Raw genomic sequence first — 15,898 nt, 5'->3', positions numbered from 1 at the left:
AGATTTTTTAAAAACGAATTACTTGGTAAGGCCTTAATTATTATTGAAATAAAATTTTAACTAGCCTACATCCTCCAAAATAATATTTTCTTCATAGGTTTAATTTTCTAATTCATGCTATATAAATTATAAATATTAAATGTAATTACTGGTTTTCTTTATATGTATACATTTACCTTTACTAAAATCAAGAAAACATCCTTTAGTAGAAGACTATAAATTTGTCTAAGATTTCAACCACACCTAAATCAAATAATTAAAAAAATAGAGAAGTTTTTAAAAATAAAGATAGCACCTACTAATACTGATTGAGCAGTTACTTGATGCCAAGCTCTATGCTAAGCATTAAAATGTATCATGTCCTTTATGATACTATACATAGAGAATCCTAAAGATGCCACCAGAAAACTACTAGAGCTAATCAATGAATTTGGTAAAGTAGCAGGAGACAAAATTAATGCACAGAAATCTCTTGCATTCCTATACACTAATGATGAAAAATCTGAAAGAGAAATTAAGGAAACACTCCCATTTGCCACTGCAACAAAAAGAATAAAATACCTAGGAATAAACCTACCTAGGGAGACAAAATACCTGTATGCAGAAAACTATAAGACACTGATGAAAGAAATTAAAGACGATACCAACAGATGGAGAGATACACCATGTTCTTGGATTGGAAGAATCAATATTGTGAAAATGACTATACCACCCAAAGCAATCTACAGATTCAACGCAATCCCTATCAAATTACCAATGGCATTTTTTACGGAACTAGAACAAAAAATCTTAAAATTTGTACGGAGACACAAAAGACCCCGAATAGCCAAAGCGGTCTTGAGGGAAAAAACCGGAGCTGGAGGAATCAGACTCCCTGACTTCAGACTATACTACAAAGCTACAGTAATCAAGACAATATGGTACTGGCACAAAAACAGAAACACAGATGAATGGAACAAGATAGAAAGCCCAGAGATAAACCCACGCACCTATGGTCAACTAACCTATGACAAATGAGGCAAGGATATACAATGGAGAAAAGACAGTCTCTTCAATAAGTGGTGCTGGGAAAACTGGACAGCTACATGTAAAAGAATGAAATTAGAACACTCCCTAACACAATACACAAAAATAAACTCAAAATGGATTAGAGACCTAAATGTAAGGCCAGACACTATCAAAGTCTTAGAGGAAAACATAGGAAGAACACTCTTTGACATAAATCACAGCAAGATCTTTTGTGATCCACCTCCTAGAGTAATGGAAATAAAAACAAAAATAAACAAATGGGACCTAATGAAACTTCAAAGCTTTTGCACAGCAGAGGAAACCATAAACAAGACGAAAAGACAACCCTCAGAATGGGACAAAATATTTGCAAAGGAATCAATGGACAAAGGATTAATCTCCAAAATATATAAACAGCTCATGCAGCTCAATATTAAAAAAAACAAACAACCCAATCCAAAAATGGGCAGAAGACCTAAATAGACATTTCTCCAAAGAAGACATACAGATGGCCAAGAAGCACATGAAAAGCTGCTCAGCATCACTAATTATTAGAGAAATGCAAATTAAAACTACAATGAGGTATCACCTCACACCAGTTAGAAAGGGCTTCATCAGAAAATCTACAAACAACAAATGCTGGAGAGGGTGTGGAGAAAAGGGAACCCTCTTGCACTGTTGGTGGGAATGTAAACTGATACAGCCACTATGGAGAACAGTATGGAGGTTCCTTAAAAAACTAAAAATAGAACTACCATATGACCCAGCAATCCCACTACTGGGCATATACCCAGAGAAAACCACAATTCAAAAAGACACATGCACCCCAATGTTCATTGCAGCACTATTTACAATAGCCAGGTCATGGAAGCAACCTAAATGCCCATCGACAGATGAATGGATAAAGAAGATGTGGTACATATATACAATGGAATATTACTCAGCCATAAAAAGGAACGAAATTGGGTCATTTGTTGAGACGTGGATGGATCTAGAGACTGTCATACAGAGTGAAGTAAGTCAGAAAGAGAAAAACAAATATCGTATATTAACGCATATATGTGGAACCTAGAAAATGGTACAGATGGACTGGTTTGCAGGGCAGAAATAGAGACACTGATGTAGAGAACAAACGTATGGACACCAAGGTGGGAAAGCGGCTGGGGGTGTGGTGGTGGTGGGATGAATTGGGTGATTGGGATTGACATGTATACACTGATGTGCATAAAATTGATGACTAATAAGAACCTGCTGTATAAAAAAAGAATAGAGAAAACCTATTTATTAGGTGTATAGACATGTGTGCAATTAAAAAAAAATAAAACACTACTGTTACCTTGAAAAAAAAAATGACCAACTCAATGAAACCTTGTGAATACAATGTTAAAAAGTATAACTATGAATCATAAAATTTAAATTTAGTATGAAAAGATAAGAATGGAAAATTATATTGAAGCTATGTGGAATTATGTTTTTAGACAACAGGAAGAGAAAATAAAAATGTAAATATTGCTTGATAGGGTAATGAGATTAGAGGCAGTCTTTTAAATTTTTCATTGTTATGGTAATACAATCCACCTTTATAAAACCTAAAAATTGTCAAACAACACATTTTTTAAAAATTGTGGTAAAATACACAAAACAGAAAATTTATCATTTTAACCATTTTAAAGTGGACAGTTCAGTGATATTAAGTCAACAAATTTTTAAAACTTTCAGATGGCACCTGAATAAAAGATGTGTTGTCCATTGGTGATTTTAATGTATCTGGTATATAACTAAAGTCACCACAAAACTTTTTCTGGGAAATTGGCAGATCATAAACATAAAAAATTTATTTTGCTTTATATTAAACCTTATTGTTTTACTGTTTCAAAATTCAAATTTACTCACAAGAAAGAGTCAGTTTCATATTAGATTTGGTTTCACAAATGCTGCTCCTGCCATTCATTCTTATCTCCAGAAAAAAATAAGATTATTTGTGACTAATGATAATATGTTCCAGAAAATAAAAAGTTAAGGTCTCTTAGAAACAATACAAACTTTATCAGTAGAAGTGAATTATAGCAAATTTATATATTCATGAGAATGTGAAACTTATACCATTGATTGTTAAAGGGTTTTAAAAGCTTTTCATTACATTTGGTAACAAAATCATAGGCTTAGTTGTAAAATCCAGGGTTAACTACCATTGGGAAAATTAACTATACATTACAGTAAACATTTAGAAAATGTTTTTCTAAAATGTTCAATCTAGGTCAATAAACGTGTCTGTAGAAGTAAAAAAAAAAATAATAATAAATAAAATAAAATAAAATGTATCATGTCCTTTAACCTTCATAGCAACCTTTTAAGTTAGCTATTCTACTTACTCCCATTTTAAGATGAGGAAATTGAAGGAAGGAAAGATTAAGTAATTTGTCTCAGATCACCAAAATATATACATAGCAGAAGCAGATTTCAAACCAGGCTCCAAATCCTGACAGATTTTTTTTTCTAATTCTACCACTTTTCAGATAAGTCTTGCCTTGAGTGCACAAAAATTTGTGCTAGTATTTAATCTATGTTCTAATAATAGTAATAGTATTTAGCTACATTTTCTGTACCCAGCATTAGAAGTAACTTACAGGGGTCACGTAGTCCATAGTAGAGAGTTGATTTGTTTGAATCCCCTTTCATGTGACAGCTATTCAAGGTGGACAAATGAACTTACACACTTCTCAATTAAATATTTCCCACCCTAGCACAAATGTATATCCCAAAGTCACTGTTGTCTGGTGGGTATTACTCTGAGCTGATTCTGTTTTCAGGAAGGGATAAAGCTGTGCTTCTCAAATTTTCATGCAAAACACCTGGTGATCTTACTTAAATGAGCTTCTGATTCAGTCACTGGGGGACAGGCCCAAGAGTCTGCATTTCTAGCAAGCTTCCCGGTGATACCGATGCTGCTGGTGCATGAATAACAGTGAATAGCCGGGGGAGTGAGCGCCGCATTGTAGAAAGAAACAGAGGATGCCTCTTATTTGACAGAACTAGGGAGCTCAAATAAACATTTTAGGTGTAACCTTTTTAACAAGTCTGAATATTTCCAAAAGGGGGATATGAATGTTGTCATGAAAAAAATCTAAAATCCATAGGCCCATTCCTTACAGCTTGGATGCATTACTCATCCGTTTTTACTAAGAGTGCACAGCTTTGAAAAATAGGAAGGTAAAAGAAAGAGGAATGGAGGGAGAGAGCAGTATTTGATTGAAGAGAATCAGAGTCAAGTATGACGCAGGGAAATACACAAGGAATTCCACTTGTTGGATTCAGTCTTCACCTGCCTGTACTTCTGATTTCTCCACTCAATATACCATGGTTAATCTCTGTTTGACAGGGCATTCCTGTTTAAAGAATACAGTTTCATATTATTTCTTCTCCTGACGAACCCCCATCCTCCAGTAAAAGTGGAAGCTCCCCCTCCCCACTGCCTTACCAAGAGCATGGAGAGTTTGCCTCCTTCCATGTCCCCAAGCTTGCATGGGTCACACCAAAATTGCCATTATGTCTAACCTAGTCCCAAGCACTTATATAATCAAAAAGGGGTACTTTGTGGCTCTTACACAAAACACAGTCTCAGGGTAAAAAGGTTAGAGAAGCCAAAATTTCAAAATGTTTATCTATAATTTATAGAAAACCATTAATATCCTATGACTGAATTCCAAACATAAGGGAAAAATTTTCCCCCTTTGTCTATTTGTTAACTAACGTTGATGTGATTTTCCTTGCAAGATACCCCAGATGTGGGCTTTATACTAATCAAATAGCCATACTAGATACTTTCCCAAGTATTGTCAGGGACAGTGCCACTGTCATCTACAGCCTAAAAACTGCATTGTTTTTGATCAATCAGTTTCAAGATATTTATACTTCACACTATCTAGTTAAGTGAAATCTTTAGTCTTATACTGTACAATCTAACTAATGCAAATAATATGGATAGACAACTTGTGATCTGTAAATATACCATGTGTAAGAGAAAGAAAAACAGACTTGATTATTTTAAAAGTGGTATCAATTTTCTTTTCTCATTGCTAGTACTTAACTAGTGTAGTGTTTGGAAGTCAGAAACTGTTACTGCTGACTGAATTTTAAGAATTATTCCATGAATAGGGGTCTGAGTAGGAAAAGACACTTCTTAATTTAGTCTTGGGCGCTTGATCACTTATTGTCAGAGGCCACATCAAGTGACAGTTTGTTGCAGATATACAGATGTGCCCCTCTTTCAGGAAATGTCCTTTATTTTAATGTTCTCTGAATAGTAAACCATTTCCAGCCACCGAATCTGTGGCTGGTCCTTTATCTTCCCATTGCTATTTTATGCTCTGCTAACTCATTTTTGCCAAGGATGTTGCACTTATTGACAAGATTTTTTTTTCCTCTGGCATTGTGGCATTTGCTTTGTTGTTTTTCAATACATCCACTTGGATGTTGCGTAATGATTAATCTTGGTAGATTATCTCCCAGTTTTGCTTATGTATGTCATGCTTCCCCTCCAGTGCTATCTTTAGGGGCTCAGGACTAGGGCAGATCACCAGGGCAGATCATACTAGGATAAATTCACCCTCTTCCCTCCCCATCACATTTTTAGAGAGATAAAATTAATTTTTTGGTATCAAGAGCAGATCTGAAGGGGAAAGAAGACAGAAAAGGGTAGTAGGGAAAGAGGTATCTCATCCCTTTGCTTGAGAAATATTGGGGATATTTATGAGATGACTGGTCAACCACATGATATGCTCTTTTGAAAATAAAACCCAAGACTTGCCTTTTTTAGAAATGAGCTGCTGCTTTCTATAGTTTCTGCTCCATCACCAGAAGCCTGAAAATTTCCCTGCCTCCCCCCCCAAAAAGAAGTTACCTCCCACTGATGCAAAAATCACTGCAAGCATATAGTACGTAACATGCATGGAAAGTACATTTGCTTTACAGAGGAAAAAAATTAAACTATGATTATCTTCTTCCTTAATAAGGTAGATAAAAATTACCAAACTAATTTTACCAATAATAAATTTAAAATTGAAAAAGATTAATATTACTTTGCATAAGTCATGCTGTAGCACTGCTGAATATGTGATGGAGAAGGTTTAGGTCTCCTAGCTTCTGACTGCTTAGATTTCATAGCCAAATTACCTTACTTTTCAAGCACAGGTGTCCCCACCTCCCTACATCTCCAATTCCTTAAGGAAAGGGGGAAAACAATGAAAGGACAGCAAAAAAAAAAAAAAAAATTAGGAAAAGAATAATAGTTTCAGTTCCCCCACCTCTAACTGAGGACTGGGCTACATGCTAAGAAAGGTCCCCACAGTTATGGTTTCAAGTCCCTAACATTCTGAGCAATGATGAAACAGTCAGCCCTCGTTTATCCTACTGACAGGAAGGAGAGCAGAGGGAAACTAAGGAGACCTGCTGAGAAGCTAGAAAATTCATGATCTTAGTAGGTCAGTGGCAGGGGCTGGAGGGGCCCTGGCTTAGAGCTGGGAGATGAGGGATGGTCCCCTCAAGGTACCTGGAAAGGTAACCTTAAGGGAACAGAGAAGTGATCTCTCCACTGGAACAAGTTGCATCCGCTCTACACTGTCTCCCAAGCTTCAGACACCCCTTCCTGACCTTGCTTTTGCTTTTCCCACACCTTTCCTCTAAGCAAAGCTCAGGAAGTCCCTACTGTTATCAAACCACATCTGCCTTCACTGGCTTTAGCTGTAGCACTGACTGAAAGCCCGGCTTGTACATTTGCTTCTCCAACTCCGCATTGTACGAAGGCCTCTATTCCTTTTCCTGATCTGGTCCCTGAAAACCTACGAGGCACAGAGCTGACTCTTTCCGCTTCGATACGGCCAGAACGGGGCATGTTATTGCTGGGGATTATCTGAACAGATCACTCACCAAGGAAGTTGAGCACTTTGCAAGTTGACCTCGCATCAGCAGCAGAGGCTTCCTATCAAACCTACTCTAGTTTTGCTTCACCGTCAATCCCTCCAGCGATTGCAGTCAAAGGAAAAGCATTTTCATTTTCACTGTTTTAACTCCCATTACCCGAGGGAGCCCTACAAGTTTCCACCGACCTCAGGCTGCCCGGTCTGGGGATTTAGGCCAGGCCCAGGTCCGCGCTCGAGCCCGGCCACTGGCACCTGCGCCGCTGGCTGCCCTCGGGCGCCGACCCGCTCCTGTGATTAAGAGCGAGAACCTGGGGAGCCCTGCGGCACGAGGGGGTGGCAAATCCCAGAAGCCAAGAGAAGAGGCAAGAAAGGGAGGGAAGAGAGCGCGGCGATCACAGCGGGGAGGAGCGGCGCGGGACCAGGCGGTGGCGCGGGTGCCCTGGCAGGCGCGGGGTCGGCTTACCTCCGCAGGTGTCCGCGCAACAAGACAGCAGTAGTAGCAGCAGGAGCGGGGACGCAGCGGCCACCTGACCGGGGGGCGGCCCGGGGCGGCGGCTCGCGGCTCGCAGCATCCCGGGACCCTGCACTGCACCAGCCCGCGCTCCAAGCGATGCTCTGGCTGAGCCTCTGCGTCCCTGGCGCGCCGTTCGCCCAGTTCGGCCGCCAGACTGACCCACCCGCGCTCTGCCAACTTTTAAATCTCGCGGACACGTGGGCTGAGGCGGCGAGGTCCCCGCGCGCGTCACCTCCCCGCCCCCGGCCTCCCTCGCGTCACTCCCAACCCGCTCACGGCTCCCGCGCCCCCTTCACAAGTTTCTGACTCAGAGTACCACTCATTTTCGTCGCCCCCGCCCTAGGGTCTCTGGGATAGAGGAGAATGGAATTAAAACGAGGCAAGTCCCTTCCCTTCTTTGGAAGCAATGAATGGGAGCTGGAGGGAAATGGCAAGGCAGGCGGCCCGAAGAGGCTGGGATGTCGGTTTTTACACCGGACGGTGGCGACGCTCTGCCTGGGACGCCCCTTATGCACCCTCCCCGGGAAGCCTTCTCTGCCCCTCCTTCCTGTCCCAGCGCTCCAGTAACCACCTCGGTGCAAAGCACCTCTGTTCTGTTCCCTTGCTCATCCTCAGCTCCTGGCCCAACGCCCGGGGCATATTAGAGCAACACAGACAGGTTCATGGTGGTGGTGTTCCCCAAATTCCTACCTGGTCTGAGACCTTTTAGGGAAAAGTGGTTGTCTGTTAAAGACGGTTAAGAAGAAAGGGCTGCTGAGGCTTGACCACACTACATTTCTAACAGTTCTAGAAGGTCTCTGGCTGTCCTGTGGAATTCCAGTCCTAAGGTTACTCCCTTTTCTATGCATTTCCCTGCTGTCACTCCCTAGCTGTTGCATTCTGATTTCCAGAGTGACCTGACTTCTGCTATCCCTCTCCATACTTTCCTTCCTAAGAGGAAACATCCACGAAGCAGCCTCCTCCAGGGCACCAGCTGATAGTTTTAATTTCTTTCTCCAGAAAGTTGGAAGACGGATCTTATTTGATCTCCTTTTGAAAGGAACGCTGAGGAAAGGGTAGAAAAGGAAGTACATTAACATTTCTTAAGAGACATCTTTATGTCAGGCACTTTCCCGTGCTATTTCATTTAAAATGCACAGCACCTCTGGGATATAAAAGTATTATGATTCTCATTTGATGATGCTTAGAGATATTAAACAATCTAAGGGTATCAGCATGTGAGGGAGCTGCTGGCCATTCTACTCTCTGAAGGTGCGTCTCCTCTAAATCAGGGATTTTAATGTATCAGACATGCACTGTGCAACCCACCATAGGCAAGACATGTCCTTAAGGATACAACATTTAGTAATCTTCCTGAAGGAAATTACAATTTAATAAAGGACCCCAAACCCACACTCAAATAGCTGTATTACAAGGCCCATTGGGATGGTGCTCTGGCAGAAATACAGAGAGGCAAGAGAATAACCCTGATAGATAAAGTGAAAAAATAATGCCTACCACTTTAAAGTTCCTTGTACCCCTAAAGCATGTGAGCAAGGACAGATTATAGAGTCTGGTCCAGGTTCAAAGATGGATGAGAATAGATTTGAGTCAAGATTGTGTGTACCTTGATTTATGCCCAAAGTAGTACAAAAGTAGTGCAAAGAATGTAAATGAAATAAGGATGTTGGCGGGGGAAGAAGCCTCTGGTTTCCCGTTGCCTTCCTTGTGTCTCCTGGCGGCGCTGTGAAAGATCACTAGTCTCACCCACTTGTGTGGGGTGAGATGTCAGTGAGAACAGAAGAACCTGGAAATAGGGGGCTCGATGCTTTTATACCCCCAGCAGGTCAGGAAAAGAAATGACTTGTGTATTACAAGGTTTTTTCCTGCATGAATCAGGTTGCTCTGGATGTTCCTGTACATGGCCCTTGGTGCACATATGTAAGAGTTTTCTGAGTTATATACCTAGGAATAGAGTTATTAGGTCATAGGGATATCTAGTTAAACTCTGGATTGTTTTCCAATGTGTTGTACCAATTTACACTTCACTAGCAGTGCATGAAGGTTCCATTGCTGCACATCCTTGCAAAAACCTTTGCCACCCTGGTGGGTGTGGTATCTCATTGTGGATTTAATTTGCAATTCCCACTACTAATGAGGATGAGTATCTTTTCCCAAATGTATTGGCCATTATTGTTTTCTCCTCAGTGAAATGTCCATTTATCTCTTTTGCCTATTCTTCCCCTTTGGGTTGTTAGCTTTTTTCTTACCCATTATAGAAATGCTTTATGCATCTGGAGCTTTTGTTGGTTAACTGTGTGGCAACTATTTCCTCCCTATGTAGGGCTTTTCCTTTTACTCACTGTATATGAGTTGTTATTTTGAAGAAATGCTTAAGAAAAGACTTGCAGACAAATGGTGGTGCTATTGTGTGACTTGGATGATAAGAGAAGATGGACGAGGCAATGAGGGAAAATAGACACTTTATTTACCTAGGAGCTAAGTGGGGCGGGGGTGGGGTGTGGAATTCCACAAATGACTAAATGGGAAGAAGCTGATTCCCAAGGTTCCCTTTTGTCCAAATATTCCAAAGAAGCAAGAACCCAGATCTCTACAGTGGAGGCTTAACAATTTAGTTAGAAACATTCCAATCTGTATGTAGTTCACATTCATCTAACATGAGCTTATACATCAGTATATACCACCAGGTATAGTGCAGCATCTAATGCATTCCTACTTACTCTGTTCAAGACTGAAAGTTTGATTCTTGGTACCATGCTGATTCCTCTCACCTATTTATCTCTTGCAAATTGGCAACTGGACTGTGCTTTCTGTTTGCAACCTATAAGAATGAAGGCTCAATTAAATCATGGACTTACAGATTAGTGAGACCTGCTAGCTTGTGACAGGGGTATCTAGAAAAGTCATCATAGAGAGCATTAGGAAGGGGAGGATGGTTGAATGTCAGGAGAATGGGAGAGTCAGCAACAGATGGAAACTCAGGCAGGCAGTAGTTGGCAAGAGCTAAGTCTAGTAAAGTCTAATAAAGAGACCCAGCTTTAGGAGCTGAGAGTAGGGGCAAGATCTGGAAGATTTAGGAGTTCTAGGCAAGATAGCCATGCATTCCTTCAAATATTAATTGAGCACCTTCTAGGCTCCATTCTAGAAGCTTGGGATATAGCAGAGACCAAGTCAGTTAAAGTCTCTGCCTTCATGGAGTTGACAGATTTTCAAGGAGAGGTAGATAATAAGCAAGTAAACAAAACAGAACAATTTCAGATAGTAGTAAACGCTATAAAGAAAACAGGGTAATGAAATGATAGAAGGTGACTGGGAGTTGGGGGAAAGATACTTGACACAGGATTATCTAGGGTTGCCTCTCTGAGGGGATGATATGAAAGGCCCTGAAAGATAAGAAGAAACCAGAAAGATCTGTGAAAAAAGAGCCTCAGGCAATGGGACCATCAAGTGCAAAGGCCCTGAGGCAGAAACTGAAAGAAATGCCAAGCCTGAAGTTTCCAGGAGCAGAAGGAAGCCAGTGTAACTGGCACAGAACTGGTACAGAGTGAGTAAGTGGAATATGGGGAGCTGATGTTGGGAAGTAGGCAGGGTGGGGTCCTGATCATTGAAAGGTCTTAGAGACCATGGGAAGGAGTTCAATTTTTTTTCTCTAAGTAAAATGGGAAGTCTTTGAAGGATTTTAAGTAGAAGAGTGAGATGATTCGATTTACATTTGCAAAACATCACCCTGGCTTCAGTGGAGAACAGACTGTGGAGGACCCCAGCAGAAGTAGGGAGAACATGGTAGAAGTCCACACCAGAGCCATAAAACTGGAGGAAGTACTGATGCATGCCATAACATGGATGAACCTTGAAAACATTATGCTAAGTGAAAGAAGTCAGACACAAAAGGTTTCAAATGGCATGATCCCATTTATACGTAATATCCAGAAGAGGCAACTCCATACAGACAGAAAATAGATCAGTAGTTTCCAGAGGCTGGGAAGAAAGAAGAGTGACTGCTAATAAGAATAGAGGATTCCTTTTAGGGGCATTCCTTTTAGGGTGATAAAAAGTGTTCTGGAATTAGACAGTGATGATGTGAATATAGTAAAAATCATTGAAGTGTACACTTTAAAAGGATAAATTTTATGGTATGTTAATTACATCTCAATTTAAAAAAAAAAAGAAAGAAGTTCAGGCCAGATACAATGATGATGACCTGTGGCAGAGGATGGTGGCAGCCTCTGCAATTTAGCACAAGAAAAATTTGTCTATTTTTGGCATTAAATATCCAAATTTTGTTATTTAGCAAATAACAGTACAAAATAACAAATTTTATTATTTAACAAATAACAGTCCTGGATGTTCTTGGTAACTATGAAATCGTCCTCTAGAACTTTGTGAAGGCATTCACCTAAGACATGTCTGTATCAATGACATGTCTGTATCACGCTATAGTCATTAACTAATTTTTTCAGGGCAGAAAATATATACTTCATAAAACCCAGATGGAGAATGTTGGTCTTAATAGTCACTTTGATATAACTGTTATTCATGAATAGCATCATTATATAAATAATGGCAAGTGGATTTTGTGATGACCTGTTCTAAACGGTTTATAGGACACTCACTCATTCAGGAAGCGTTTATTAAGCCAGTGTCACCTGTAAGATTTATAGACTAACAAAATGCTGAAAACTCTGAGTCTTGTTTTATCTTTTCTAAGACCACCTGCACCTTGTCATGCATCTTCCCAATTTTCTGTTATTTACTGCTTAAGTTCATGCAGGATGATTCACTTAGAAATACCACCCTAATATCAAATTTGAAATTTAGAGAAAAGTTTTTGCTTAAGGGTATCTAATACTGAAGAGTAAAGTTCTGATGAGATTACAGAAGTTAAAAGCAAACTGCTCCAAAGACTCAATTTAGCCTTCGGTCTCTAAATAGAATTCAGGGGAGAAGCCAACTGTGGGGTTACAGAGCACAGGTTCAAGGGGAGAGGGTCATTTGTGGCAATTACAAGAAAATGACCAAATGATTGGGGGTCTATTTACTTCTGAAGATGGGTATCTATTATTTAGTGACAAGGATACTTTTCAGCTCTTTCCACAAACAACTTTGGCATCTGGATGAAATTCCCAGTTTATAACTGAGTTTGCCTTCTCTTTGAACAATAGTATTTCATACATTTTATAGTAACTCCAATAATCTTAACTTTTCCTTTTCCCATCTGTGTCTTCAAACTAGGTAGATATTGACCTCTCTGCTTCCAGGAAAATCTCTTGACTCAGAAAGACTTTTGGATGAACTACACTGTACTGAGAAATCAACGCAGGAAAAACACTCTTCTAAGAGACAAAAAAAGAATAATGAATACAAGAAATGGGGGACCACAGACCAAATACATCTACATTTCTTAAGGCTTTCTGTTGTAGGATAATTAACTTTGCCCTGATAATGATGTAGCAGCTCACAAAATTTAAGAAATGCAACATCATCCTTTACAGGAGAGGGAAACTCTTCTTATTTTCTCTAAGTATTTGATAAAATTTATTTTAAACAGTTTACAGGAATAATGAGCAACATTATTAAAAGTCCTTCCGCTTGAGGTTGTTTTTCAGGTTCATCCAATGCACACAGTGACTGTGATGTGGACTAATGGTGAATAAAAGATTTATATGTTCAAGAGGAATTCTTGCTAATGTCTTTGCAAAAGGAGCTAGATTTCATCTCTTCAGTCTCTTGCACTCAGGAGGAGCTGTGGGTGGAGATACTGTTGGTGAATTCTCTAAGTATAGGCCAGAGAAGGTTGCCATGCAGCCTGAAAGCAGCATAGGTTTATCGCAGAGAGACTTTAGAGATAAATTCCTTTTGAGAAAAGTAATAAGAGAATTTCTTAAAAAGCAAGAAGTCAATAACTTTTTGCAGTTACACTGATGCCCACAAGGCTAGATTTTCACGTGATAGATGTTCCGAGGGTAAAGCCATTATAGAAATGCAGCACTGTTATTACTAATTTGAAACATGACGTTAAAAAAAATTCCAATCCGTTGAAGGCAGAATCTTTCCCTGTTCCTTAAACTGCAATTAAAATATTTATACACACTAATGAAAGATTTATTAGATTTTCTTGACATGCTTATGAATCACATCGTGGCAAAGCTGGAAGCAAAACAGATACTTCCAGACATAGGAAGTTTTATAAAAATGGAACCTAAAATTAAATGACAATTAAAAAATACAAGGATAAAGTAAAATTTATTATTTCTACACAATAAGTTGTACAACCATTTTTTATCACTAGACTGGTTTTTCAATCTATTTAAAAATGAGTCAAAACGATTATATTTTCTAAAGACATCTGTATTTATGAAAAAATATGTAATTTCTTTACACAGGTGTGTTAAAATAAAATTTTTTTTTTTAATGCAGATGTGTGGATTAAAGCTACTCTAGAGCTTTCCTGACATAAACATTGACAAATTACCTGCAAATTTCAGTTTGCACAAGTGATTAATCTGCTCTTCTGCAGTTGAAATTAATTATTACTTTCATATTTACATGACTTGCTCTGGTATGTCCAACCATTAACACACTGCCATTTGCCCCAGATCATTATTTTTTTTTTAATTAATTAATTTATTTATGGCTGTGTTGGGTCTTCGTTTCTGTGCGAGGGCTTTCTCCAGTTGCGGCAAGCGGGGGCCAGTCTTCATCGCGGTGCGCGGGCCTCTCACCATCGCGGCCTCTCTTGCTGCGGAGCACAGGCTCCAGACGCGCAGGCTCAGTAATTGTGGCTCACGGGCCCAGCTGCTCTGCGGCATGTGGGATCTTCCCAGACCAGTGCTCGAACCCGTGTCCCCTGCATTAGCAGGCAGATTCTTAACCACTGCGCCACCAGGGAAGCCCAAATAAAATTTTTTACTGCATTTGGTCAAAGGTAATTGAAAGAAAGGAAAAGAAAATTGATATTATTTGATCTTTTAAAAAATGCTAAAATAAACTAATCAAAAGAGACCTGGAATGAGTTTCTGAATATAAAAGTAAGTGCCATTTCAGTTAGTATCATAAAAGGAGTAATCACTACTCATTTTATCTCTAGTGTCTCAAATACTTTTAGCTCTGATTTTTTAAGTGGACCATAACAGATATGAAATGCTCAATGTATATGGATGTATGTCATGTTGCTCTAAATTAAATACTAGAAATTTAAGACATTTCTGAGCAGAATAAAATTAGTCAGTGTTGAGTAGTTTATTCCCTTTGTTCATCTATGAAGTGATCAAATCCCTTTTTCTCAAAAATTAATCACAGGTCCTTTTTTCTGTTTTCACCCATTAGTACATATGTAAGCTACTTTCAATCTTGAGTTTCAACCCTAATTTCAGAGTTTTTAAACAGCTTAAAAGGAAAAAGCAGAAGTAGGCAAAATAATAGATTTACTTCTTAGAGAAAACTGAAAAATAAAATTAAGGCAACCATTGCCTTAATTCAGTGTGTTTCCAAGCAGATCAACCCTGATATTCTCATCATGACATCCATATGTTTAATGGTTTAACTACCAACACTTGATTTGTGGCAATTGTAGTTGATCAATAAAAATAATTTGAGCTTCTTTTTCTCATCCTTCTGTCCTCCTGTACTTTTATTCTCTTTAAAAATATACCAAAGAATTGCCTTCAACTCCTTTCCTATCCTACCACATTATATCCTATCATATAATAGAGACCTTCAGGAGTGTTGAGTTAATTCTATATTGGGCAAAGCACTCAAGGCAAATATGTTACATAATTGATGATGTCTCCCTTCCCTGATCCCTGGATAGTAAATAGCACCCTCTTCCTCTCAGCACGTCCCATCTCCTTTACACACCTTTTTCTGCTTAACACTTATTATCACCTGACACCATACTAGATATTTCTATCTATAGAGTTGTTGGTTTGTTTATTATTTGTCTCCCTTTGCTAGGAGAATACCAACTCAGGTTTTTAATCCTTTTAAAAACACTTATAGTCACTTTCATATTGTTCTATAACTCAAGTTCTCGGTGTTAAGAGTACTTGGCATGCAATAAGCACAAAAATATATATACATGAATAAGGAAAATAAAAAACTGATGTATAAAACTTTTATTTATAATAGTATACAACCTTTAAGCATATATCTACTGTATAAATGGTGATACACCCTATAACTATATTGGAATGATAAAGCGATCTTTCATTGTCCTGGGTTCTGTTTCCTATTCTGACCTAGTGAGTGTGGGAGACTTGAGAAGATGGAATTTATAAAGAAAAGAGTCAATCAGCATATGGTAGAAAATAAACGTAAATACAGAAATGCTGTTAGACACTGGGATTATGTAACCAGGAGAGCAAGAATTCTTGCAGGCAGTATGACCTCATGATTGAGAACTTGAGCACAGGAGCTGGACAATCTAGCGCTTGATTCAGAGCAGCACCACCTACTAGCA

At 39.1% G+C, this 15,898-nt stretch overlaps 2 protein-coding genes across 5 annotated transcripts in view; both read right to left on the bottom strand.

The window, feature by feature from the left end:
* Positions 1 to 7,639, bottom strand: part of NMU (neuromedin U) — a 40,249-nt gene extending 32,610 nt beyond the window's left edge. For all 3 annotated transcript variants that reach the window (XM_082464493.1, XM_082464495.1, XM_082464494.1), the window contains exon 1: positions 7,390 to 7,639. In XM_082464493.1, the coding sequence (XP_082320619.1) occupies positions 7,390 to 7,498 (109 nt within the window). In that variant the 5' untranslated portion in view covers positions 7,499 to 7,639. The remainder of the gene's footprint in view (positions 1 to 7,389) is intronic.
* A 196-nt stretch (positions 7,640 to 7,835) lies between these two features.
* LOC309662085 (uncharacterized protein) overlaps positions 7,836 to 15,898 on the bottom strand; it is a 144,367-nt gene continuing 136,304 nt past the window's right edge. Inside the window, exons 4-5 of one of the 2 annotated variants that reach the window (XM_082464502.1) lie at positions 10,161 to 10,261; positions 7,836 to 8,484 (exon numbers count right to left, since the gene is read on the bottom strand). In XM_082464502.1, coding sequence (XP_082320628.1) covers positions 10,208 to 10,261 — 54 coding nt within the window. In that variant the 3' untranslated portion in view covers positions 7,836 to 8,484; positions 10,161 to 10,207. Of the gene's footprint in view, positions 10,262 to 15,898 lie in introns of both variants that reach the window. The other variant, XM_082464501.1, reaches the window with a different exon arrangement.

The sequence above is a fragment of the Balaenoptera physalus genome (genome assembly GCF_965194825.1).
Source record: "Balaenoptera physalus genome assembly, chromosome: 5".
NCBI lineage: Eukaryota > Metazoa > Chordata > Mammalia > Artiodactyla > Balaenopteridae > Balaenoptera > Balaenoptera physalus.
The sequence above is the reverse complement of the archived record's forward strand: the minus strand, read 5'-3'. Positions and strand labels throughout refer to the sequence as shown.